This window comes from Pipra filicauda, unplaced genomic scaffold (genome assembly GCF_003945595.2).
Source record: "Pipra filicauda isolate LSUMZ 115617 unplaced genomic scaffold, ASM394559v2 scaffold89_size2521313_pilon, whole genome shotgun sequence".
Classification (NCBI taxonomy): Eukaryota; Metazoa; Chordata; class Aves; order Passeriformes; family Pipridae; genus Pipra; species Pipra filicauda.
This window is the reverse complement of record NW_024105086.1, coordinates 1,021,443-1,047,979: the sequence shown is the minus strand read 5'-3', so window position 1 is coordinate 1,047,979 and position 26,537 is coordinate 1,021,443. Positions and strand designations below refer to the sequence as shown.

Here is a 26,537-nt window from a genome sequence, read left to right as displayed (position 1 = left end):
CTCATCCTACCTTCCAATCACCTTTTTGCCACCATCACATCAGCAAAGCTGCTGGTAGAACCTGCTCAGCCACCAGACCCCACAAAGCAGATGTACCAACAAGCTTCAAGGCTCCTGCCCAAACAGGGATGGCTTTGGAATTAATATCTTAGAATTTCTCCCCAGATTACAGATGAGGTGCATTTCTGCATACTCTATGATTAGCTAGTTGTTAATTAATTAGCTAATTATATTTTTGAATGTTCCCAATAGTCACAAGACAGCCTGTGACTGGTAAGATTTGCAATCATGACACAGTATTATTTTGACAGATAATACAGATAATGACTGGATAGCACAGAAAATGCACCACCAAATAAACGACACCACAAAAACTCAAAATACATGTGAGATTTAATAAAAGAAAAAAAGTACAAAGTGAGTGGAAAGAAATGAAAGTAAAAAAAACCAAAGCCACGAACCCAAACACGCTGGGAATGACAAAGCAAAGGGATGCAGCACGTCCCAGAGGGTTGTGTCCCCCAGGCAAGTCCCCAGGAGCCTCCACGACCCCAAACCACCCACCCCATCTCCACTCTGGGGCACCCACCACAGCCAGGTGTGTACCCCCCTCAGAGACCCACAAAACACAATTTAAATTAGAAAGCAGACAACATACACAATGGTAAATGTTTAAATGATAAAAACATGGATAGTTTTTCCCATTAATACCAATCTTTTACAGATAAATGTATAAAACAGCCAAAGGACGTGTAACTGAATGGTTTCAGTCATTTCTGAAGGGTTTTCTTTCACTTCTTCTACCCTACCAGATGTAAGTCTTCAGACTGGATGAGATTAGAATCACCACATATTTGTAACTTGTTAAATAAAAATAAGATACAGAACTACCCTATATACCACAATATTTAAATCTTGTCTCAGCCAAAGGACAAAAGACCAGTACTGGGGAAAAATATATGACTGAGTCCCACTGGGGAGAGTGTGATGTTGAACAAGCAACTACAAGGACAAGGACTGTCCACCACAACATAAAGTCAAAGTAATATAATAATCATAGTCATTAAAATATTCTTACATACATTCTGAATGTCATCTTCAGAAAAAGCTGTAAATTTCTCTGCAATGCCCATGGATTTGAAGGTTTTTTACTCTTTCTTTGTAATCATCACTTTTCTTAACTACCTGTTATTCTAGGAAAAAAGAATTGATCTCTGATGAGCCAGGGCAGAGAGAAATCATTTGCATAGATCTTGCTGGCTGCAGCATGAGATCAGGAGAGAACTATCGACTGGGGACACACTGGTGAGGCAGCTGGGGGCACACCAGTACCACCAGTCACTGTTTCATGCCAGCATTGGCCTTGAGAAGCAAAACACTGAACCAAAGAGTGCTGCTTGCTCAGGCAATTAGTGCACCAGAGTTTCTCTCATTAGCAAAAATCAATAACAAATCATTTGCTACATGATTGGACTGCAGTCAGAGGTGAGGTGGAATTGTCTTCTTGCACGAAACAGAGGGTTGGGTTCCTTGTCTGGGTTTGAGAAAACCACACTAACCCTCCCAACGTTTGACAGTTACTGTTTAAAACACATCTAACCTGGAGGCACAGCCTTAATAATTAAATGTTCAGCTTTCAGCAGACTCCCAACAAGTGCAGAATTTTTACTCTGAAGAACAGCCTGTTCTAAAAGGTACCGTGAGGTCTTGGTGAGGTTCTTTCCTACGAGCATCAAGTAACACTGACAGGACTGTCAGAATATCCATGGGAAAGGCCAATGTCCATAGGAAAACAGTTTAACACCTGAGCATGTATTCAGAAAGGAAAAACAAGCTGCTTTAATGGGATATGCGAGGTAAAGAACCTCAGAGTGCAGCAAAGCCCCTGGACAGTCGGGCCCAGGCCCTGCCCCTCCTTCTGCACGGCACGGCAGGAGTTTGCTGACAGCCCAAAGACAAGTCTGCAGTAAAAACCACATCAGAAAAATCCTGCAACATTAATAACTAAATAAAAACACACACACTCACAACTAACACTTAGCCAGCCAGTGTTTTTATAAACTCTAAAGACACTATGTGAGGGTTAATATAAAATATTTCCTTTTGTTTAGCCTGGGATCTGATGGATGGATGGAATTGGGTCCAGCTATTTTTCCATGACAACATAGCTAGTAACTCTGTTCAGTTATTGTCCTGCCTAGTCACAAAATGGTTTGAGTGGAAAAAATTAATATTGATCCTAATTATTCCTCTAAGCTCAGTTGCCCAGGAAAACAAGGCTGTGATTTCTAGGCATGAGGAGTGTCAAAGGAAGCCCCTTCTAAGAAGAACAGAGCCTGTCAGCATAAACACAGAGCACAGCTCAGGAGCAGGGGTTCTCCTTATTAGGCACATTGCAAGTTTAAGGTTAAAGAGTAAAAGTAACGATGATGGCTTAAATAGTTTCCACAACAGTAAATACACTGGTAAGTGACAACTGAAAAGTTACACAAATCCTGTAGTTCCACATTATACAACAAACTCTTATGAAAACCTTTCTCTATAAATGTTCTATTTTAGCAGTAAAGAAAATTCAAAACATTGTCCCATGAATTTTATTAACCACTTTCTCTCTCTCTCCTTATATATATATATATTATAAATGATGTAGAAAGTGTTTAGAGTAATTCAGGATTAAATACAGAATTACTGGAATGAGGGTTACTCTAAGATTCCCAGGGCAGGAAGCCTAAGCATTCTGGTTTTTCTATCCATTCTAAAAATTTATTCGAGAATTTTGTTAGAAAAATAAACATTTCAGCATTTTTCATACCACTCCTCTCACTGTGCATGTACTGGGGAAGGTCAATGAGCAGTCACCTTAGCCAATTTAAAAAACTAAATGTAGAAAGCAATTATCAGCTGGTGGGTAAGATGAGTTCAGACAGTTACGGTCAGTTCATACTCAGCTGCTCAGTCGCTGGGTTTGGAACAAAACATCTTAACTTGAGGGATTAGCTGGCTTTGTTTAACAAAATGAACAGGTTAGGTCAGCTCCTGCAAACCTCCTGATAACTCTGCACAGGTGACAGAGGGTCACTGCCACCACCGGAGACGCTCATTGTCACTTTGGTCCACGCACACAGTGTTATGAGAAGGGTCACAGGGTGGGAAACTCAAGCAACTTAACACATGAAAGCACCAAGTCCACTCTTGGCCTGAAAGTCTGTGTGTGATTAACTGAAAGAAACAAGACATAAAAAAAAAAAAGCATGAATTAAAGTTATGAAAATTAAACAAAAGCAAAATGTAGCAAAATATGTTAAAACCAAGGGAGGAGGAGGAGGAGGAGGACAAACACTGCTGGGGCAGCTGAAGGCTTCAGACGAGAGCACCCCCCCAAGGCCCTCTGCACAGCACCAACACTCTGCTTTCCCCCAGCACCTGCAATCCTTCCATCACCACCTTTCAGGTATTGAAGCTGCCAAAACCACTGTCTTGAACCAGGAGATGACAGAGGGTTCAATTAGTTCTCCTAAATCTAGAAGCAAGGAAAAACACCCCTCCTGCAGTCTCACAACACATTCCCAGTTCCTGTGAAGTCCCCACATGTTGATCCCAAACTCCCAAACCTCCATTACCATCCCATCCCATCCCCGGGGGCTCTCCTGGCAGTGATGCCCCCCAAGGACCTCTCTGGGTCCCCCTCCCCTCCCCTCTCTGCCCACAGCCATGGGCACAGCCCCAGCCATGGGCTCGGGGGGGGAAGTTTGGCTGCTGGTACTGGGGGAGAGCACTGCCAGCCACCAGCTCACCAATCCCAGCTACTTCCAGTCTGGTTGGATGGACTGATCCTGGTAAGAAACCTGGCAAAGATATCCCAGATGAAGAGGGGGCCTGGGAAGTCACACCACTGGCAAAGCCAAGGGGAGGCACCTTCCTTTGAAAGTTTTATTACAAACTTTGTTATTTAACTTGAGCAGAAATCCCCAAAAAACACACTAGCTCACAGGTATGCAAAAAAACCCCAATGCAAAGCCATCCTGGCCATGCTGCACCTCCTCCAGCTGCAGAGCCCCAGCAGTGTGCAGGGTCCCCCCTGTGCAGAGCACATGCTGTGGGTGCCCCTCGCACCTCTGCACCCCCCGAGCTGCCTCCTCCTGACCATGGCTGGTGTCCAATCACCAGGCAGCAGAGGAAGGGTCCAGACTCACATCTCCAGGAGGGCTAAACCCAGCAAAGCACAGGAAACCCATTTCTGCTGCAGCCAGAGGGAGCTGAGGGGGAGCTGCAGCGTTTCCTGGCTCACCTGCACAGTCCATGCCCACCACAGTGACAGTGTGTGGCTCAGCGTGCTCACCTTCCCCAGGGCAGCCCTGGGCCCCAGGAGTCAGCCTCTAACTCACCAGTGAGCTTAGCTGGACTAAACCCTATTTTCAGCAAACTATTTGACAAACCATCTGGACTCTGTGAGGTGGGCCATGCCCAGAGCATGTCGAGAGATCTGCAGAGGAGAGCGCTTTGGTTTTAACACATTTACACTCCAAGGAAACACTTAAATAATCTACCCTGTTATCTAACACAGGCAGAAACAAATTACTAGGATGTCAGTACACAGAAGGAGCTCCTCTGGTGCTGCAGTTCACAGCAGGGAAATGACAGAGCACAAGATCTCATCAGCAACGTGAAGCCAAACGCTGTGCTGTCAAGCACAAACTCAGGTGTTGCTACTCTCTGTGGTGTTTTTTTCTCTTGCTATCATTAAGAGGCTCAGAAAGCCTTGTCACCAGTCTGTTCTGGGTTTGACAGAATGCAGTTCAGGCTCTTGAGCTCCTTCATGCAAGGGGAAGTAACAAAAAGTGCTGGAATAGCAGAATTACCAGCTTGTATGATGGTGTATCTCATTTTGCTCCCTGGCCAGTGTTCCTCAGAGACTGGCTTGAATGGAAGCAGGATCACATCCTCCACCTTTTCTTTTAAAATCTGTTCTCCTCCTGCTCTATCATTACACAACCAGGTGGCTGAGCAGCATTATTTACATGCCCTCACTCCTGCTGGCTTCAGCAATGCCAATTAGCTTGCAGCAAGCTAAGATAAGGGTTCTGCCTTTAGGGGAAATGAATTTTCTTGTAATCAGAACTGTGTCTTGGAGCCCCATTTCACATGGAGCCCTAATGAATTGCCAAAGCATCTTTACTCTAAGCTGCTGTTTCCTTCTTTACAGTTCTGCCTCTAAAAATAAAATAAGCACACTCTCTGAAGAGAGCCCACGGCCTGCAGCAAAGCAGTGAGTGATGGGGACTGCATGCAGGAGACATTACAGCTGTGTCAGGGTTGTCCCCACTCCTCTCTGCTGGGCAGAAGATGCAGATTATTTCCAGTCCCCTTCCCACTTGTCTCCAGGAGCAGACAGCTTGCAGGACTGCCTGAGCTGGTTGCCCCAGAGACAAGAGTGAACCCACAGAACCACTGGCCTTCTGACAATGGCCACAAATTGCAAACCCCTCCCACCCGCAGCTGCCCAGGCTTCTCCTGGGCAATGCTGGGGCACAGGAGGGTCCTGTCTCTCCTCTGCTTTAAGCAAAGAGTCAGAAGGGTGGGAATTAGGATTCCAAAATCCCCTTTTCCACGTGCTGTCCAAGCAATTGACCAAACATTAAAGCATCTGAGCAGACCTCCAGCTTCCCAGTGGCAGACTCCAGTTCAGACACTTACTTTTTCTTGTCTTTGTCCTTCTTCAGTGGCTGCTGTGAGGTAGCCTGCAAGGATTGGGACTGCAAGGTTTCCACCGCCACTTTCCGCCTGTTGAAGGCATTCATCTCGTCCTCCAGCTCCCTCCTCTTCTCCTCCACCTTCCTTTTCTCCTCCTGGTGTATCCTTTTCAAGTGCTCAAATTTCTCATGCAGCTGGCAGGAGACAGACCCTCTCAGCACCTCCTCCAGCAGACACTGGGCTGTGCTCCCCTGCCCCAGAGCCCCTGTCACACCTCCCACACGAACCCCCTGCCCCCAGGGTGCTGGCAGGGTCTGGCACCCAGCACCCACCAAAGGCAGGAAGACACAATAAATTCAGCTCTACCTGGTGCCCCACAGCAAAGCAGGAGGAAGTGTGAGCCCTGGAAGGTGCACTGAGGATCCTGGCTCACCTGCAGCCCTGCACGGGGCTGGTGACAGTGGCCTCTGCTGTTCCTCTCTGGTTCTGAGGATGGCCCAGTTAATTCTTCCCCAGTCCCAGCTGCCCCTTTACTCTGCTGTCCAGAGGGCTCAGGGGGGAAGTCTCCCTGACATGGATGCTCCCCTAAGCATCTGCCACTGCCTTTCTCTCACCAGACAGCAGCCAAGCTTCCTGCACATGGCACAGGGCAGGGAAGAGGTTTCTGAGGGACCTAAACCAGGGATACATGTGTGTTTGTGCCTCGGCTGAGGAGTCTCCTCAACAGCTGCATGTGCTTCCAGGACCCAGACACTGCCCAGACCCAGATTCCCTGCTGGCTGTGTTCTGGGCTCCTCACAGTTTTTTGGCACACCCACCTCTCTCTCCTTCTCCTTCAGCTCTGCCTCTGTCTCCTTGACTTTGTTAACAAACATTTGTCTCATTTCTTCCTCTTTCCTCTGGAGCTCGCCCAAGAACTCTTTCCTTTTGGTCTCGTACGTTTCTTGGAGGCTGGGGAAGAAAGCAAATGAAATCCAGACTCTTTGGACACCGATGAGTGAGGGATGGGGAAATGCATGCCTGTCTATGTTGCTATAAGACAGTCAGGGAAGGGAACATCCGAGTCAGCTGCAAAGTTCAAACCCAGTGCTACTATTTTCCAGCTCCGCACTGTGGATACCCCCGACAAAGCTCCCACTTTTTGGGGCTGTCAGTACCAAACTATGGCTCTAAATTGATGCTAGATGTAAAGGCCTCTCACCTGAAGGGCTGGCTGTCTGGGTCTGTGTCCTTGAAGCCCATCTCCTCCAGTTTGCACCTCCTGTACAGCTCGTAGTGGCGGGTGTGGGTCTGCTCCCGCAGATCCTCCATGTTCACCCGGATCAGCATCTCCCGCAGCTTCACAAAGTCACAGTGACTCTCATTCTCCACTGAGGGAAGCGAGGGGACAAGTCAGCAAACTGCAGGCACGGTGGGGGAGCACAAAGGTATGCACAGATTGACTCTCCCATCCCAAGGAATTCTGCTCAGGGCACAACACAGCCCCTTGGCTGGAGGGATTCCCACTGACCTTCCTACCTGCTGGTAGGAATGGGAATTGAAAGGAAAGATTGTCCAACCCTTGAAGGCTGCACAGGATGAATCTGCACTGTTGAGCAGAGCGGCTGGCAGGGCCAGGGCTGGGGTGGGGGTGTGTGAGCACACGGGGTTGGGGTGGGCACCCTCACCTTGCACCACTCCCCACGGGTACTGCCGAGCCCGCACCAGCTTGTTCCCAACCTTCACCTCCTCCGTGCTCCCCACCACGGCAAAGGGCAGATGAGCCTGAAACAGAGCCAAGGCAGGGACTCAGAGCATGGGGCAACCCCCCAGAGATCAGCCTGACCCTGAGACCCCCCTCCCCCAGGCACAGGATGTGCTTCCATGATCCTCTCTCCGAACCTCCCGATCCCTGACACTCGGAGCAGTCGCTGCCATGACCTGGGATGTCGCACCAGGAGCAGTGTGGGGCCACAGCACAGCTCACCAGCAGTGCTGGCTGGGGAAGTGTTGTAGGAACACCATGGTCACTCCTGCTCTCCTCTCTCCCATCTCTCAGGCTGCTCTCGCACGTGCCAGGCGTGGGGCACTCCCTGTCCTGCTGGAAGCACAGCCAAGGACATCCACACACGGGCCTTGGCACAGCTCGGGGTGTGTGGGCACTGCAAGGGATGTGTGCAGCACACAGTGTGTGCCTGCTGCTCTCCAGGTCTGCAAAGCACCAGGCACAGGGAGGAAACAGGGCATCATCCCTGGGATTGCAGGGAAGAGCCATGGAGTGGGTGCTTGGGCAGGGCAAGGCTGACAGAACCCTTCACAACGAAGAAGAAATGGATCCAGAAGGGTGGAACTGGGAGAGAAGTGGCCAAAAATATTTTCATTGGGGAAAGGAAGGAAAAAAAAAAAAAAGCCAAGCAAGCATGACACCAGCTTTTCTCTCCAATGTATACAGCTTGCAATTATTAAAAAAGAGTGAATCCTCCAAATTTTCTATGAATTCAGCAAAAAAGAACTATTACAGTGAAAATATATATATAGATGACCCAGAAATTACCGAATTTAAAAAAAAGGAAAAAAAGGGGGGAGGAGGGTGAAAGAAAAGACAAAGCATTTAATCAGAAACAGCTATGCAGGAAAAAGTTCATTTTGATAAAAAGATGCTTTTGATGTATAAAATTGACATGGAAACATGTCAGCTGTTTCTACTGCAATAGCTGCACTCTAATTTGGGAGACAGGAAGCTTGAAAGTGTTTTGCATGTGCTTCAGCCAGGTCTGAATTTGATCTTTGAATTTCAAAAAAGACAAAATAGAAACTAACAATTTTTCTTCTTTACTTTAAATTGGGTTTTCTCTGCTTAGCCTCCTTAAGTCAGAAGGCTAATATAAAATCTTAACTGTCAAATTTTTATTCAAAACTTCTCCTTCCACAAACATAAAGTAGCCTAAGAGCAGACAGAATGGATTTTGAAGAAAGTATTTTTCAAAAATTCAGTAAAACAAATTCTCTGGAGTTTCTCCAGAGAGCCTCAGATTAAACATGAGCCACATTTTAATTAATTCTGTATGCAACAGCCTTCGGCATCTGTCAGACCCACAGCTCGACTTTCCAACAGATTCAGTGTCTGGACACTCCCAAAGACACTTGCCCTTCAAATGCATCTTTGTGCAGCAATTTAATTTGCCCCAGCTCTTGGCAGCATCACTCACATTCATCACAGAGTTGATCTCAGCCACTGCCTCATCGTCCGTGGGGAACTGGTAGATCTGCACTCCATTGCTCACCAGCTCGCTCATGATCTTGATCTTGAACTTGTGCAGCTCGCTCTTGGAGATGGTGTCTGCCTTGGCAATGATGGGGATGATGTTCACCTGAGCAGGGAGGGAGGAAGGACACACCCCCAGGTGAGCAGCCGTGTCGGGGTGACCCGGGTCCTGCCCCACTGGCTGCTTTACATTTACACTTCCCATTTCCCAAAACCACCGCGGGGCTGTGTTTGCTCAGGAGCTGCAGCCCAGCCCAGCTGAACACTAGAGGGAAGAGTTTTCCAGCACGATCAGGCTACAAGGCTTCAGACAAACCACCCACCCTGCTAAGTGCACAAGAGCAGATCAAAGCTCTGCTCTGCCCATGTATCGTGTTGCACACGTCAGAGACAGGGGAACTGTCACATTCCTGCTGTCACCCCTCCACTCTGGCTGTGCTGACAGGCCCCTTTAGCAGGCAAGCACAAGGCTGAAACGCTGCACTGAGCTGATGGAGCCTGCCCGTGCTGGAGCAGAGAGAGCAGGGACTCCTCAGGTTTCTGGCAGTACCTGTGGATCCTCCCCAGGGACTCCCTGAGCCTCTGGGAGAGAATCACACCTCGGGCACGCTGTGTGGGTTACATGGACCACTCAGGGGAGGTGCAGAGTGCCACACAGCAGACTGGAGATCTGCTTTCATGCTGCTCTTGCTCAGCTTTGGTTTCACATCAGCCAGCAGTCTCCATACCCCACACAGCTTCATCAGCACAGGCTTCAAAGCCACCCACAAGCTGCAGGGTGGGGAGGTCCCCCTGTCCCCAGTACCCACCATGATCAAGAGTAAATGAGGGCCACATCCCACATCCTTCAGGTGGGATGGGGCTCACTGTGGCCTCATGCTTGAGAGAGCTACAGCAGGGCAGGACCTGTCACAGGAACCTCTGTTAGACAATGCTGCTGTGCCCAGAAAAGCCAAGTGTGATACTGCAAACCCCTGCTAAACAAACAACAACAGAACTCCTCTGTCTGAACAGCAGCCAAATTCAGAGCAGTAAAACACAAGAATTCAGACAAATAAGGGGAAAGTCTGATTTGCCATCTAACATTTCCCGACAGCCAACGCTTTTTGTCCTACAGAGCTGAAATTCATAGCAGCCAGCTGGTCTCCAATGGGTGCCCATTAAAATAAACAGCCTCACTTTCCCAGCTCAAGTTCTCTTTGTAGCTCAGTGTTTTTTCCATTCTCCTCGGGTTCCCCACCCCCGGCTCTGCTTTAGCACTCAGAAACACAAGAGCATTTACTTGCTACAAATGAAGATAGTCTCAGTTTGCTCACTGCAAATTTATCTGAGAGACTAAATTCCTTTTTCTCAGCCACTGACCTGGCCTCTTTTACCAAGGACCACAAGCCCCCCAGAACAAGGCCTGCTGCTCACTGCACTGCTCAGCAGGTCGATGTCCTCCTTACAAGGGTAACAGGGCCATGGCCACAGCTGGGTCCCTCGCTGGCCTGCTGAGGGCTGAGCAGGAGCCACATCTCCTGCAGAAAAAGGGTCAGCTCAGGGCTCACGTTTCCCCCGCTCTGGAGTGGGATCTGCCAGGGGACAGGCACTGCCAGGGAGCTGGGCTGGGCACTCTGCAGCCAGCCAGGCACATCCCATCTACCTACAACCACTTCAGAAGATACTTCTGCTCTCTGCCTGTAACTAAATATCCCAAACAACAGCTGGCCATGAGCTCAGCCAAACAGATATTGTTTTACAGTACAATGGAAGATTTTGTTTACAAAACAGCTTTACCCAGAAGGGATTTTGTAAATTTTACACTAAAAGTAAGATTTGTTATTGAAATCATCACACAGATTCAAGAGCCTGCCCAGCACCTGATGCCATGCCACTGGTGGGCTAAAGCAAAGGTGGAACCGAGCCAGGGCCCTCCAAACTCTGTTAAACCAGGCTCAGAGGCTGAGCCAGCAGAGCACAGGCAAAGCATTGCCTCTGATCCACCTTTCACCTCCATGGGCTCTGCTCTTCAGCTGTAGAACAGGGCTACCAGCCACGTGAAGCTGCCCAAGAGGCAGGCCCGGGGTCAGGAGTGTTCCACAGCAGGGCATGTCCCCTCTGCTCAGCCACAGCCACCACTCACTGTCACCACCCAGAGGGGACAGAACTGCCTGGGGGCTGCTGGCACCCCCTGCCCACACTGCCCCAGCACCACTGGGGAGTGCAGGGGGGAAGGGGCACGGGGCTGCCATGCACAAGCCTTTAGGGAGTGCCTGGAAAGCACCCCAGTGACCTGGGATGACACTGGTGCAGAAACGCAACATAAATCCCAAAAATATCAATGGGCTCTACTTGCTCATTCACTTCCACGTGCCCGCCTGTGCGAGGCCACCACAGCAGGAAACCCAGGATGTTCTCATGCCGTGGCAAGAAGGGATAAAATGACTCCTGAGAGGTCTATTTAAGTGGAAGTTTAGAAACATAAAAAGCTTGCGTGTGCACAAAGTTTTCATCTCTGCACAAGTACAAAGGATTTATTTTGGTACTACCCAAGGACCACATTAAAGGCAGCCACAGGGAGATGTGAAAAGTAGGGAATGCAGAAGGAAAAGAAGAGAAATGCTTTGTGGGACCACCAGCACCAAGGGGAATCGTGCAAAAGCTTTCCTCCAAACATATTTCTGGGAACATGTAATGCTGGCACTGCACCAAGAGACAAGAGTTTATTAAGGGAAAGTTTTTGGATTCCTGATGAAGTCAGTGTAACAGGCACTACAGTTACAAACAGCCCACTGCAATGGGAAGCCAGTGCCTGCTCTGGGCTGGGGCCAAGGAAAAGCAGACCTGAGCCCCAGGCAGGGAGGGCAAGGAGCAGGGACTGCAGCAGGGGGAACTCTGCCTGCCAGGAAAGTCCAACAGAGCTGCACACGAACAGCAGCCAGAGAAGAGAGTGCTCCCTCTGTGCAATCCAGGGTCCTGCCCTGCCTGACCTCTGTAGGGTGATCAGCACCTGCCACCTGAAAGGAACCACCTTGCTGCCAAAACACTGCTCTGAAAGACAGGAAACTCTTGAGAAGAAAACAAGAGATGCTGCTGCCACCAGTGACCTTTGAAGCCTCCTGCAGCTCCCTAGAAACCAGCTGGAACACCCAAAAGTGTGTCAGAAACTTGCTCTGAGCTGCAGGAACATCAGCAAGTAGCCAGTTAAATAACCACTGCCCCGCAAGGCAGAACAGCTTATGCACAAAGAAACAACCCCCAGCTAGACCCTCTCATGACCCACTTTTAGGATTCCCATGACCTTGAGAATCCTCACCCTATTTACACTTTCAGAAGACACTGTGATCTCCTATCCAGATCACCTGGAACTGCCAGCAGTGACAGCTCACACACTCCCTGTGCACCAACACACACAAATCTTCTCCTCAGCCCTTGTCTCCTCAGCACTGACCACCACCTTAGGACATCTTCAGTTTTGGTGGCTCCCAGCCCCTCTGTCCCTGCTGACAGGTCAGGACAGCAAAGGTGGCTCCAGTTTCCACAGTTCAGTTGCTGGAGCTGGAAGGCTTCCTCACCTGCACAGCTGATAAAGCTGCAGCTGATGGCTTTATAAATACCAACTAATCTGGGTAAGATTCTTACAGAGAGGGACGCTCTAGAATTTACACAACCAACCTGAAAACAGGTTTTTCCTGACATTCTTCAGAAAAGTCTATGAGAAAACAAGCACAGGACCTCAGCAACCACCAGCAGACAAAGCTTTACCAGAGTCCTAAAAATGGCCCAGCTGCCATGCAGGAGTCCAGCACTTACATGAAAGGAACAAAACCTTCCACGTGACAATCAGGACCAACAGAAGCGTTCCAGAAAGAGAGTCCGTGGTCTCCACTGCCTTACCTTGCTATCCAGCTTCTTCATTGTCACCAGGTCCAAGGACTTGAGCGAGTGCCCCGTGGGGGTGATGAAGTACAGGCAGACGTGGATCCTCGTGTCGTGGTAGTTGAAGAGGGACCGGCGGATCTTCAGCTCCTCTTGCAAATAGTTTTCAAACTGCGTATCAATGTACTCTACGATCGGCCTGTAACTAAAACCAGCCCATTAGCAACCAGAGACTGCAACAGCTTAAGGGCTTCAGGAGTTCTCCTGGACATTCCATGGCGTCACTTAAAGTGGAGTTACGAGACTCAAACAATTTAGCCTTTCAACAGGAAATGTGTGGTGTTTACACACAGACCTCATAATCCAAAGGTTGCTGGAGATTCCTGAGGCTGCACTGCAAAGTCTAAGGACAGTGGGGCATGGAAAGATGACTACTTGCCCAGACCAAACTCTGCCCACATCTCAGGGCTGAGCCATCTGGCTTAGCAATGCAACATGACAAGGAGAGACCTTGGAGTCCCAGAAGCCTTTACCTGGGGCTTGAACAAAACATTTGTGTAATTAAATGAGACAAGTCCAGAAACGCCAAGCACTGCCACAACAGATATTTCCTGACCCTGCACTGAGGACAGCCTGCTAACTGCTCACACTGCTGGAAGACACCATTCCCTGCTGGAAAGACCTCCTACGACCTCTCTTTTCGGCTCTTCACCCAATCCCCTCTACGTCCAGCCCCCAGCCCCAGAGCCAGCACTGCTCTGGTACCAGCAGCAGCTCTGCAGGGCTGCGAGCAGACCCGCGGGCAGCCCGTGGGGAAGCACCAGAGGAAGCCCCTAAAGGCCGAGCAGATGGCACGAGACCTGCCTTTCATCTTTATTGATCTGATCCCCGAATCCGACGGCGTCCACGATGGTGAGCTTCAGGTGCACGTTGCTCTCCTGCAGGTCGTAGGTGCGGGGCCGCAGCCGCACCGCGCTCTCGTAGTGACTCGCCTCCTCCGTCTCAAACGTGGTGTTGAACAGGGTGTTCATCAGGGTGGATTTCCCAATGCCAGTCTCACCTAGGAAGGACAAATCATCGGCTCACTGCAGCATGGGTTCGTCACAGGTACCTCAAAGCACGTTAATTAGAGAGCAGAGTAATTTATACTGTGAAAGGTGGCTACAAATCACTCGTGGACAGACAGGTAATTGTCACACGGGATCTGCCCTCGTGAAGGCCTCCCATGCTCAATGCAAAGCCAGCACAGAACCAGTGAGTATCACAGAGCACAGCAAAACACACCATTTTCCTCTCCGTGTTCCCCGACTTTGCTTGGGACTCTGCACTAGAGAAGCTCCGGAGAGCACAATTTTAGGAGCCATTGAAGGATGCCTGGGATGCATCACAAAAAGCTACATCTCAGAATATTTGGCTGACAAGCTGTTTGTGAGCCAGAAAGGCTTTGAACTGCTGGTCCTCGTAACAAAACCAGACTCTGATCATTTCCAGATTGGCCAACAAGGAACCCCATTTAAACTGCTCCTTCCCTGCACACAGAACCATTGGCCACAGCAGTGAACAGAGGCAAAACCCAAGGAGACAACCTGCTACTCCCTGCTCATTTCCCAGGCAGTCCATCCCGCTACCACTTCAGCAGAGACAGGCACTGCTGAGGAGCCCTACAGCAGATATCCTGCTGGGAAAGCAGGAGGGGGAGCAAAGTTCCGTTCCAGGGAGATGCCACGCCAAGGGCTTTGGATCCTTTCCTTCTTCCAGCACCACAGGCTCTGCTCTTTGCAGGAGGATAAACACCTCACATTGCTCAGAGCAGGGCAGAGGCACATACTGCTTCCTACCAGCTGTGGCTGAGAGTTGTGCAAGAAAACAATGCCAGCTGGTGCTCCAGATTATTCTGAGAGGAGATATATGGAGAATTCACTACTGATGTCAGCTGCATTCTCCTCTTCAGTTGTGGGCACTGTTGGGAGCAGGAACTGGCAAACAGGGTGGAGCTTTTTCTTTCTTGTCCAAAAAAACCCCAAAGGCCAGATGAGAATGTAGGAGTATCCATTCTGGTACCCCCAAGAATGATACTGATTAAAACCATATTGCCCACTGCTGCAGTTACCCTTCTGCTAAAGAACAAGTCTATGAAGTTCAAGACTGTGATTCCAGCCATGCTCTTTACTTGTGGTGTGGATATGCCAGAGTGGCTTGGGTATGGCACAGGCACCTTCTCAAAGCTGTCAGGTTGCCACTGAACAGTTGACACAAAGCCACAGGAGCTGCTGTCCCTGGATATATTTTTGCTGGTCTAGCAAGTCACACTTCAGACCCCATCCACCATACAAGAACCAGCCAAATCAAAAATAACGCTCATCTCATCACTGGAAGCAATTTGCCTCTAGTACTCCAGGCAGGATTGCCTGCTAGATCACATCAATACCAAAGGTAAAACCCATGAATAAAATGAGGTTATTTTAAAGTCAGCCCCTTGCACTCACTCACAATCTCCCAGATAAATGCACTACAATCAGCAAGAACAGGAACACTCCCCCTCCCTTTCCTAGCATAGAGGTGACCATGCTTCAAGCCCTCTGACCCACCTGGGAAGGCACTGACCAGGCACAGCTCAGACACAAACCTCTTATTCCCAGATTTGGGGTGCAGGTTTACACTCAGAAATGACCAAGTTACCAACCAGCAGCTCTCAGCTAATCCATGGTGCATCTGACTGCATCTATCTGGACATCATATTCACCAAGAGCTGCTCATGCCAGCCACCCCAGTTTGCAAATGGAAATACTTTACTTGCCATACACAGTCTTCCCTTAATTCCTTCCTATTGCAAAGCTGCTGCAATGGAGGGGATGAGCAATTCCTCACTGGTTACGGAAATTCTCCTGCTTTGACTCAATGTGATTTTAAGGGAGTTTGGCATTTCTGACTCGCCTAAGTCACTGCCAAGGCTTGTGGCACAGCAGGAGACACCAGAAACCCTGGCCCCAAGCTCAGCCCGTGTGTGCTCGCAGAGGACTGTGCTCACCCACACAGAGGATGTTGAAGCTGAAGCCCTGGGTGACAGACTTGCTGACCAGCTGATCCGGGAGGCTGTCGAAGCCCACATGGCCCCCCAGGGAAAGGTTCCTCTTCTCTTCATTCTGGTAGGGAGAAGAAGCCAGATTAGCAAACTGCACTGAGGTGGCAAATCAGGTCGATGAGGCCCAAGACCAGGATTACCCACCCTCCTGGGCACCGCACAGCCACCCACACAAACCCCAGCACTGCCCTCAAGAGCTTGTGTGCTGGCACACCACAGCACGACCCCAAACAGCCACCAACAACAGGAGAGAGGGTGTACAACACTGATCTCTGGAGGGAACTGGGAGAACTAAGCTACTGAGATCCAAAGAAAACACCAATGTGAGCTCCAGCTCCATGCGGCTGGGAGGGATCAGCAAAGGACACCCCACCACTGCGTGTTTTAGCACCCATTTCTCCTCAGCTTTTTTGATTTCATTTTCTGAAACCTTCCAGCACTGAATTCAACTTGACAGCCTCTGCATTTCCCCCAAGCACTGATCTTCTTCCCTCTGCTGTTGCCACCACAGCATGCCCTGTTTGCTCAGGGGGTGCTGCTCCCGCAGGCGGGGCGAGGAACCCTCTTGCTTTACCATCTGTGACCACGGTTTTCCACCGTTCCTCTGCTGTTCCTGTTCCTGCCTCCCCCGTGTGCACTTTGTTCTCCCTTCTGTCTCCTCCCTCCCCCAGATCACCTGTAGAAGCTTTGCTCAGGAACTCAGACAATAAAATCTGAGGAGACAGCCACTCTGTGACCTGTGCTGTACAGAAAGGCAGAGCAGAGCAGCTATAAAATCCAGCAGCTATAAAATCCAGCAAAAAGGAGCTGACAGAAGGATAATTTCTGTTTCCAGTGGTTAAAAACAGGAAAGTTTAGATTTGCACAAATACATCAACAGATTTGCCACCTCTGCACAACCAAGCAAGGCTGTCCGAACCCAGGGGCCAGCCCACAGCCCCTGCAGCCCCTCAGGCACTCTCACCCATCCCTGGAGAGGCAAGGAGAAGGGATTTCAGAGCACCATCCACTCACCCCCACAGTTTCTTCGGTAAATGACTGTTTTCCTTAATCACCAGCACACAGAGAAGATGGGGATGGAAAAAATGTCTGCCCTTGGCCTAGCTCTGCTTCTTCTGTCTGTTCCTGACAACTGGAACTTAACGTTTCAGCACTAAGTCTGTGAGACAGGACCATCCCTGAGAAGAGCCTAAGCTGCCTGTCAAACTTTAAATTAAGTCAAGAGGAAAATAAAAGAACTGACGTGATAAGCCTTGCCTATTGCTCTGTGCCTGCAGTAAGATTGTTAAACAAAACACAAACCTTTGTTCAACTGCATCTCGAGTCAAAGCCTTCTTCAGCTCTGCCTTTGGCAGAACAAATATTCTCAGCTTTGTAAAATAAACCATTTAAATCACAAGAACAACTTGTGAACAGCTGAAGCAGCTCTATGCCTCACAAACAAACCTTCTGGCTGTCCTGGTTAGCATTTGGTACCCATTTTCAGATGATTTCAGCCCGGTGCTCTCCTAAGGGACTCCCTGGACAGAAACACAACCCAATCATAGCTGGGCTCCTGTGATCCAACCTGTTTCATCCCACCAGGACTGATCACACTCACTAAGCACAAATTGCAATCAGTTCGAGGGCAGCAATTAAGGTTTTAAGGTGCCAAGAGTTTAGGTGAATTAAAAATAACAAAAGGCCCCTAAGACAGGGAGATCTGCACGTTTAACTTTCTTCCATGCATCTGTCAGCAGATGAAGATGCTAAAGGTCAGATGCCAGAGCACTGGGAGAAAAGTGAGCCTGTGCTGCTCCAGGCAGCCCAGTGCTGAGCTGTGCATGTGCCATGGGATGGTGCAGTCACACAGGGAAGGGGAACTGGGGACACATGTGTGCTGGGGAGGGACTCAGAGCTGTTCAGGTTTGGTTTTCCCCTCAGGGAACAGGCTGTCACAAGGCACAGGAAGGCACTGCAGGCACCAGCAGAGCTCGGGGGGCTTCCTTGGGCTCTCAGCCCATTCCCTCAGCCCCCCCTTCCCCGTGTCCCTCTGAGCCACCACCGTACAGAGCTTAAAATGCCAGTTCCCACCACTGCACTGCGGTGACAGCCCAGAACCGTTCCCACAGAAAGTCACCCGGTTTGATGGTTACACTTTGTGTCTTTTCATTTGAAATAATAAACAAAAACAAGCAAACAAAAACACAAACTAGAAGCCTGGGATGACATTTCGGATGGGAAATAAATAAAGGCTGCCGATGGCTATGATTAGGCTGAAAGTGCCCGAGGCTGGGAGGAGGTTTCCAGGCAACAGGCAGCACCACTGCTCGAGATTTTAAAATAGGCTCCAGCTCAGCAAGGCTGCATTTAAATAGGCTCCAGCCAGGCAAGGCTGCATTGAGAACTCAGTCATGCTTTGGCTGCTGGAAACCCAAACGTGGCCACACAGGGCTTCTTCTCTTCTTTTTTTGGCTTTCAGTTGCTGTTCATTACGGGACAGGAATACACTTACTCAAAACTGCTCTCATCTCTCAAAGCTGCTAAACCAACGAGACAGACCTCAATGAAACATTTCTGCCAGTGACCTTGAAATGCAGTTTCCTTCTATTTCTGTAAGCAGCAATAATAATCTGGTTCAAGTTCAAGGCACTGCCGATACCAAAGCAGAAAACCATTTGCTGTGCTTGCAGGGCGTTCAGCTGTCACTCAGCTCCAAGGGGATTTTGCTGTGTTAGGACAAACAATGCTAACAGCTGCTGGGAAGTAATAAGATTAAGAAAAGAAAGAAAGGGAAAAAAAGTTTTCACTGTTCTATTCTTTTCCTCCAATCCATTGAGCTCACAAACCTGAGAGCCTTGTGAACACAACCACTACTTGTGCTCACTGGTGGTGTTTGGTGTGCTGACCTGCCTGGGGAGGAGCCTGGCCACCATCCTGACCAGCCACCCCAAGTGACCTGCCCTTTTGGCAGCTCCCACACACCCAGGGTGGCTCAAGGACAGCTTGACACAGTTCACCTGCTAGTAAAGACAAGGTCACCTCCACATTGAATCCTTTCCAGCAGAAGCAGCCAGCCTGCAAGGCTCAGCATAAATAATCAATCCAGAGCACAAATGCTGCAATAAACGAGGGCAGCAGTAATGCAGCAATGTGTGTGTGGGGGGGGGGTTTGTTGGTTTTGTTTTAAACAAAAGGTAAGGATTTCAGTGGGAGTTTTTCCACACTTTGTGCCAGCAATGAGACTGCCCTGCAGGACAGGAGCTGGCAGGTTATGTGGCAGAGCCAGATGGGATCAGCCATGGCAAGAGCCAGGCAGGAACACAGCCCTGCTCTTTCCAGTTGCATTGCTCCCTGCAACATTCCTGCCCTCCCCAGCACCTGATGAGAACCAGGTCCCTCATCTCATGGTATGGGGAGACCACTCTCCTTCTTACCAGGCAAGAGCCCATCCTGGGGCTGCAAATAACCACGAGGCAGCTGACCTTTCCTGAAGCCCATTCCATCATTACACAACACGATAATTAAGAGTTTGCAATGGCTCCGAGTGGGAACTCCCACCACAAACAGCCACTGCAGCCCTGAACATCACTTCTTGGGTCACTAATGATGGGCATCCCATGATGAGCAGCTAGCAGGGTTTAACTTGCAGCCTTTGAACGTGCTCTTCAAAGACTTCTGTGCCTTGAGCTGATCTTCAGGCTTGAAGCAGAGAGCCAAGGGGATAATTCATATTTTGAATCTGGAATTTTGTGGGAAATGAAAGATTCATCATAAGGTCAGAGCAGAATTTATGTATTTTCAAATCCAAAGTCCTTTAAAATGTTTTCACAGACGCTCTGTCCAGGCAACAGGCACATGAATGGCTCCTGTGGGCACAGCCACAGGAACAACAGCCATCCCAGAGGGACAGCGATCTTCAGCTCTGGTTTGACAGAGACATCACAGAACCCTCCTCTTGGCATGCAGCAGAAACACACACATGCCCTCGGCAGCACAGATGGACACAATTAGCTGAGCACCCAGGAACTGAACCAAAAACTCCAAACACAGAGCTCCCAACCAGCTGCAAGGCACCAGCACCCCGGACACGCTGCGCTGGAGGCTGGGGGTGCATTTGGGATGCACAGTGGCACACTGGCCCACTCCTGTGGCATCAGCAGCACAAAGCTGCCCAGGGAACCAACAGCTGCACTTGGAACCCAGCCCAGCCTCCCAGGGCCATCCCCAGCAGGGTCCCCCAGCCGTGCCATGGGTGGCAGGGCTGGGACAGACGGAGCAGCGTCGCCGTGGGCAGCTGCCACAAACCACATCCCCAGAGATGACAGGTTACTGGGCCCTTTACTGCAAGTCACACAAGAAAAGGCAGCAGAGAAGCACAATCAGAGAGAACAAATCCAGATCCCTGTAAGAAGGTCAACACAGTATCATGTACTAATTAGGCTCTTCCTCGTAGACAGAGTGATTAAAGAAACCTGTGAGGAGAAGAGCACAGGCTACAGCAGCAAACTTGTGCCTACGGTTCTTCAAAAAACAAAACCTGCTCACGGTTTCTCTTCATGCTTCACCTCCAAATTGGCACCAGTTTCAATCTGCATCGTTACAGTTTTCATGGCTTCTTCCAGGAGAAGGGGTTTTATCACTGCCTGCACAGCCCAGGGGGATGTCAGCAGTGGGACCAGCTCCATGGTCAGCTGCCCCTCAGCTGCAGAGTGTTCTTCGCTGGGGCTCCTGGTACAGAGCAGGGCAGCTCAGTGCTTTTAGATGTGCTGCCCCTGCTCTCCTTAATTTCACCAGGAGCACCATGAACAGACTGGACCTTGGATAGAAAAGGCCACTCTGACATCAGTTGGTTAAAAAATATAAAATAAAATAGATGTCTAGGAGTATCACCTTTCAGTTAATCTCACCCAGAAATTCTCCCTGGTGACATATGCTCGTGTTTCCTGCTCAGACAACCCTCGGGTCTGTTTTCCTGAGTGACGCAGGTGACAGCATATGGGTAAACAAAAGTGTAATCCAATGCCACAATCATAAATGGGGATTTTTTTTTTTTAAATGGTGATAGTTATTTTTAAGAACTTGGCATGATGGGAGCTGTAATGTAAACCCTGGGCCCAGCTACAGCAGACTCATCGGCATACAAGCAACTGGTGAATAGAACCACGAGGGAAAACCAAAAATCACATGGGTTAGCTGACAAACACTGAAGACTCCTGGATTTTTACCCTGAGGGACAGCACAGCACTTTTCTGTATCTGAGGTGCCCTTTCCCATTTCTACATCACAACAAAACATAAATGAGAAAGATGAACAGATGACTTTTTCCAAGGCCAAACAGTGAAGGCCTAGAGGGAAACAGGAGGGAAATTCAGTCCTTTCTTCTTTTTGCTACAGGAAAAGGGCTTACCCTTGAGCAGTGACCTTCTACCCAGAGGTGTCTGGTGCTCCCTAACAGTTCCTTGGGCACCTCTGTGCTGCCAACTTGGTGTCTCCCTGAGCTGTGTCCAGGCTGCAGCTCCCAACACCAGCCCCATGCAGCTGGAAGCACAGCAGTTCAGAGGAGAACTTCTGTCTTCCAAGAGCTCACTAAGCAGATGTATTTCAGGTCCTTCTCTTCCCAGACTTTTTCCATATACATTTTCCACATACACTCAGAAAACAGCAAGAGGCAACAACACAACGTCTGCGTGGCACTTTTCCACAGTGCTTCAATTCCCACCACCAAGGCACACTTGTGTTTCCAAATTCCTCAATCCTGGGTGACATCGTGACTTTACACAACACCAAATCCTCCAGCACTTACAGCACAGGTTCCCCTCCCACCTGGGTGCAGTGGGTATCTGTGTCACACCAATGCCCAGCACTGGGTATTCCCACGGGTACATTGCTTCCCACTGCAGCAGCACAGGTCTGCAGGCAGACCTGGAGCCATGGGGCAGTGTGCCAGGCCTCCTGGAGCCATTGGGCAGCGTGCCAGGCACCCCAGAACCATGGGGCAGTGTGCCAGGCACCCCAGAACCATGGGGCAGCGTGCCAGGCACCCCAGAACCATGGGGCAGCGTGCCAGGCACCCCAGAACCATGGGGCAGCGTGCCAGGCACCCCAGAACCATGGGGCAGTGTGCCAGGCACCCCAGAACCATGGGGCAGTGTGCCAGGCACCCCAGAACCATGGGGCAGCGTGCCAGGCACCCCAGAACCATGGGGCAGCGTGCCAGGCACCCAGCAAAGCACAGAGCACAGACTCCATTTACAATCAAATCAAATGAGAAAGATAAACCAGCAGACAGATTGCAGCTCCCTGATCAGTGACTCAGAGAGCAGAGAGGAAGGCAGGGAAGGCTCTGCATGGCCAGGACACCCTGGCACAGCTCCCATGGCAGGACGGGCGGGCAGCGCTCCGAGGGGCCGGCTCAGCACCCGGCACAGCTGGGACTGTGCTGGGCACAAAACAATGACTTCACCTTCTTCATGCCCTGTCCACAATCCTCAACAGTGTGTGCAACACAGAGATTAATACATGTACCAGTGGGGTTTGGAGGATGCTACTCCCTTGTCTCCTGAATGGAAGTGCATGGAATCGGCAAATTATTCAGTCCTGGTGCAGGGAGTCTCATTTTGCAGCTGAGCACAGAAAGGACTGAGTGAGATTTGGCTGTTTGTTCAGTCCAAACAGAGCAAGCTGGTCCCATGTACAGGCTCACCCGTGCTGGCACCCAGCAGCTGCCCTGCCAGCCACAGGCACTGCCTGGCCCCTCTCAGGCCGGGCACTCCGGGCAGCACTTCCACAAACCACGGAGCAGAGGGGGCTGCTGCAGGGTCCAGCACGAGCAGGATCCCCAGCCCAACCCCATGACCTCCCAAATGCCCACCACTGTCAGATTCCTTATAAAGGTGCTTGTTTCTATCATCCTTTCACAAGTACATGCAGCCATGGAGCAGTTGAGTACTTGCCTAGAAACCTTTGGGCAAACAGTGTCAGAAGCCAAATTCAGCTTCTTTGTCCAAGCAGGCACTCCCTGGGGCCTGGCCCAGCTTCCGGATCAATGCAGAAAAATCTGACAAATCACCTCTCTCAGGAGATCCTCTATATCTCTGAACATTGGCTCAACAAATGCCACTTGACATTTGCAAAGCGACAGCAGCGAGTGCAGACTCACATTTCCATGAAGAAAACATTCCTTTTTCTTGCTCAGAGCTGAGGGGCAGTTACCAGCAACATCACACCTGATGTTTGGAAAACACCTCTATGGTGCAAGCAACATTCAAAACAGATGCTATCACACAGCAAAATATTATCTGTCTTGTACTCACAGGCCAAAGACTATTAGATGTATAACAGCACCAGTGAATGAGCTTGCACTTTGCAGTCTACTAAGCCAAAAGAGATAGCCTCAGAGAGGTAATGAGACCAGATTTTAGGCTGCCTAACGACAGTCAGAGGACTCTGAGCACAGTAAATTTTAACAGAGGGCTTCAGTGTAGTAGGCATGGCCTCATGGGTGCCTTTGGCACTGGAGATGAAATGAAGCACCCTCAGCTGGGGCTGGCCAGAGCTCTCAGCACCTCTTAGGCTAAAGTTGTCATATCTAATGCCACCTAATCTCGGATTTGCAGAGTGCAAGCACACATTCCACCTTGAAGGTTTTCAGTTAATCTAAAGCATGTGCTTAAAATTTCAGATCCCCATTGTGAAGCACTTAATAACAGGCTGGGAGAAGAAAAAAGGAACTAAAAATAAGCCCACAGAGAAAGTTTTAGGTGCAGGCTTTGTGTTGATTTACCACTTGTCTTGCAATAGTAACCCACTGTGCTTCAGCTCCTCTGGTGCCTCTCACTCCTGCCCACTCTGTGGTGGGACATGGGCAGTCAGAGAGGACACAGCTGAGATGGTGTGAGCAGCTCTGCCTTCACTGTGCCCGTGCAGGGAGGGCAACAGTGGTTTCTCCCTGCTGTGGCAGCCCTAAAGACCTGTAAAAGGTGAGGCTGTGATGCCTAACATTGCTCTTCCCTCCAGCAATGGCAGGGCAGAGCCCCAGTGCCTTCCCTTCCTTCTCTTTTCCAAGACATGCTGGAACACAGCCACCTGAGCCAGCCCTCCACACACAGGACACTGTGTCAGCCAGACATCTCCAGTTGCTGCAAGCTCACAACAGGCTCCCAGCCCACACTGAAGTCCCCTCCAAAAAACCTCACACTAAACCAACACAATCCCCAGCCCCCCTTTAAACCACTCTTCTAAGAATGCCAAGAATTTTCCCAGACACTCGAGCCTTTATTCATATCCCTCCCGGCTCCCAGCTGCACTCCAGGCAGGCAAAAACATCCCTGAAGAAACCAGATATGGAGTCACCACCAAGACACGCCAAGTAAAAACTAAAGCCACTTTACATTACAGAAGCAAGAAGGTTCAAGGGAGGAGGTTCCTGCCTTTAAGTAAAGGTTATGTTGCCTGATGTGATGCCTTTCTTGAAAGCTTTTAGACCCGTTTTTAAGAGCTATTCATAAACTCTAAGACCAGTGATTGCATTGCAAAGAGCAATGCTCAACACTCAGTGAAAACAAATTTAACAAATTTCAACCCCCCCTGGTGTGGTGCCAACGTTTCCCAATGTCCCATGTGCCCCAGGCCAGGCTCAGGGAAGCCCAGGCCCTGCTGCACACCCGGGAAACCCAGTGGGACACACTGCAGACACCTCCCTGAGGAGCTGGACAGGGATTCAAGTGAGAAAGCCAAACTCCCTTGAAGGGAGGAGCTCCTTAGGCAAACTCCTTAACTGCTTTCCTGTATCCAAGGAACTGGTGCCAGAGTTTGGGTTCCCGGGACACACCTTGTGCTGTATCGCAGCTGTGGGTGATGCTGGGCACTCCCAGCAGCCGGGCAGGAGCAGGGACCTGCACACTCCCCTCCTCCCCTGCTGCACCAGCCGGCTCCCCCCAGCACTGCGAGCACACAGCTGAACCCAGGCCACTGCCTTCGGCTTCCTTTCAGCCCCAGCAGCCTTTCCTCCCTCAAAAAACCACAACAAACCACAAAACATAAAATAAAAATCCTACACACATCTACACATCAAGTGGCACGGGCTTAAAACATCAGTTTTTGCTGACTTTCAGAGCCAAGTCTGAAGGGAGAGTAAAGCTCCTCATCTTTTCTCACACCACACACATCCAAGATGATCCATTCACAACCTGTGAATGCAACATCAGTTCTAATTTTCTGCAAACAAACTGACTGTTTCTGGCTTGAATTCCTCTCTGACTTTTTACACTACAAGCAAAATTCCCACATGCTTCCTTAAGCTGTTATTTAGCAACTTCCCTATAACATTTATAAAGCTTACTTAATTAATTTTGAGGTCTTTCTTAATCAAGAAAGGATTAAACATGCATTTTGTCCCTATCACAAGTGCTGGACGAGATTTTACAAAGCAGCAAAGCAGGATTTACCAGGCATTATACACACAGTGTTTTGCAAACATGGATGTTGCCTTTGAGAATAAGGAAAGTTAGTTAAAACAGAGAAAACTATGGAACCAAAAATGAAAGACATTTCCTCCAAAATGACCTTAAGGGATGAGAAAGTTCAGCTCCTTGGCAGTCTGAGAATTCCATCTCCCATATGCTATTCAAAACCAAGCAAAGTCCAAAACACAATATAACTTTTTAAACAGGCTGAAGGAAAAGAACCTAAAACACAGACAAACAGGAACACCCCACACTACCCTGTCAGTTTTGCTTAAAAATTACTTATTCAGAAGCTTCTAAGGTTTTGAATTTAATGGACTTCACAATTAACCCTGTCAAGAGGCTAATCTTAGCACCTTATCTAGCAGAGACTTTCCCAAGTTCACCCGAGGCAGCAGATGCATTCCCAGCTTACACTCAGCTGCTCTGACCAGCAGAATCTCTTCCCCACCATCCCTCCACGAGGAAGAGGAGACACCTGGCAAACACAAATGGCTGTGGGACCAAGCCAGGAGATAAACTGAATGCCTACCCCTAAGAAGGGGAATGGAAAAGGTTTGGGGCAGTTTAAAAGAAGTGTTGAAGAGGGGAAAAAAGATCCGAACCCCCATCGTGCCAAACGAGCCACGTTGGATATCAGCCACCAAGATTATTTGTTTTAGTTACCACTTAAAATAAACATGGCCAATTCCCACATACGTTTCCAGAATTTATTGCCCAATTACACTAAATGGTATTATTCAGTATATTTTTAGAGAAGGGAACAGAGATATAATGGGAACCCAAGAGTTTTGGTCAGGACTGTATGCTTTTTCCCAGTTTGCCTCATGCAACCATCCCACAGCATCTCCACAAACAGCTCTCCCAGCCACTGACCAAGTCTCCTTGTAATAGTACCTGGAAGACACCAGAAAGAGAACATCCCACAATGTACCACAGCCACTCAGCACTGAGAGCTAACCCACAGTCATCATGCTAATAAAGCTGACTGCTATATATCCTATTAACACATGCCTCCAGAAAGCCTCAAAGTGTATTAGCACAGAATACCTTTAAGCTGAAGAATCAAGGCAATGGAAAAAAAGAAGAGAAAACCACTATCTGAAAAAATACATGCAGGAAAAAGCTAAGCTGAAAGGACTGTGTATGAAAACACAGGATAGATGAACTGGAAACACCTTTGCTGCAGCAGACAGGGCAGGGGAGCGCTGCT

At 49.4% G+C, this 26,537-nt stretch overlaps 1 protein-coding gene across 5 annotated transcripts in view; it reads right to left on the bottom strand.

Moving 5' to 3' along the window:
• The window catches only part of SEPTIN8 (septin 8), a 40,243-nt gene that overhangs the window by 7,839 nt on the left and 5,867 nt on the right, over positions 1-26,537 (bottom strand). For 3 of the 5 annotated variants that reach the window (XM_027747602.2, XM_027747603.2, XM_027747606.2), the window contains exons 2-9: positions 15,825-15,939; positions 13,661-13,856; positions 12,815-13,001; positions 8,880-9,041; positions 7,359-7,455; positions 6,893-7,061; positions 6,510-6,642; positions 5,695-5,885 (exon numbers count right to left, since the gene is read on the bottom strand). In XM_027747602.2, the coding sequence (XP_027603403.1) occupies positions 5,695-5,885; positions 6,510-6,642; positions 6,893-7,061; positions 7,359-7,455; positions 8,880-9,041; positions 12,815-13,001; positions 13,661-13,856; positions 15,825-15,939 (1,250 nt within the window). Of the gene's footprint in view, positions 1-375; positions 3,220-5,694; positions 5,886-6,509; positions 6,643-6,892; positions 7,062-7,358; positions 7,456-8,879; positions 9,042-12,814; positions 13,002-13,660; positions 13,857-15,824; positions 15,940-26,537 lie in introns of those variants that run through there. The other 2 variants (XM_027747607.2, XM_027747604.2) reach the window with 2 other exon arrangements.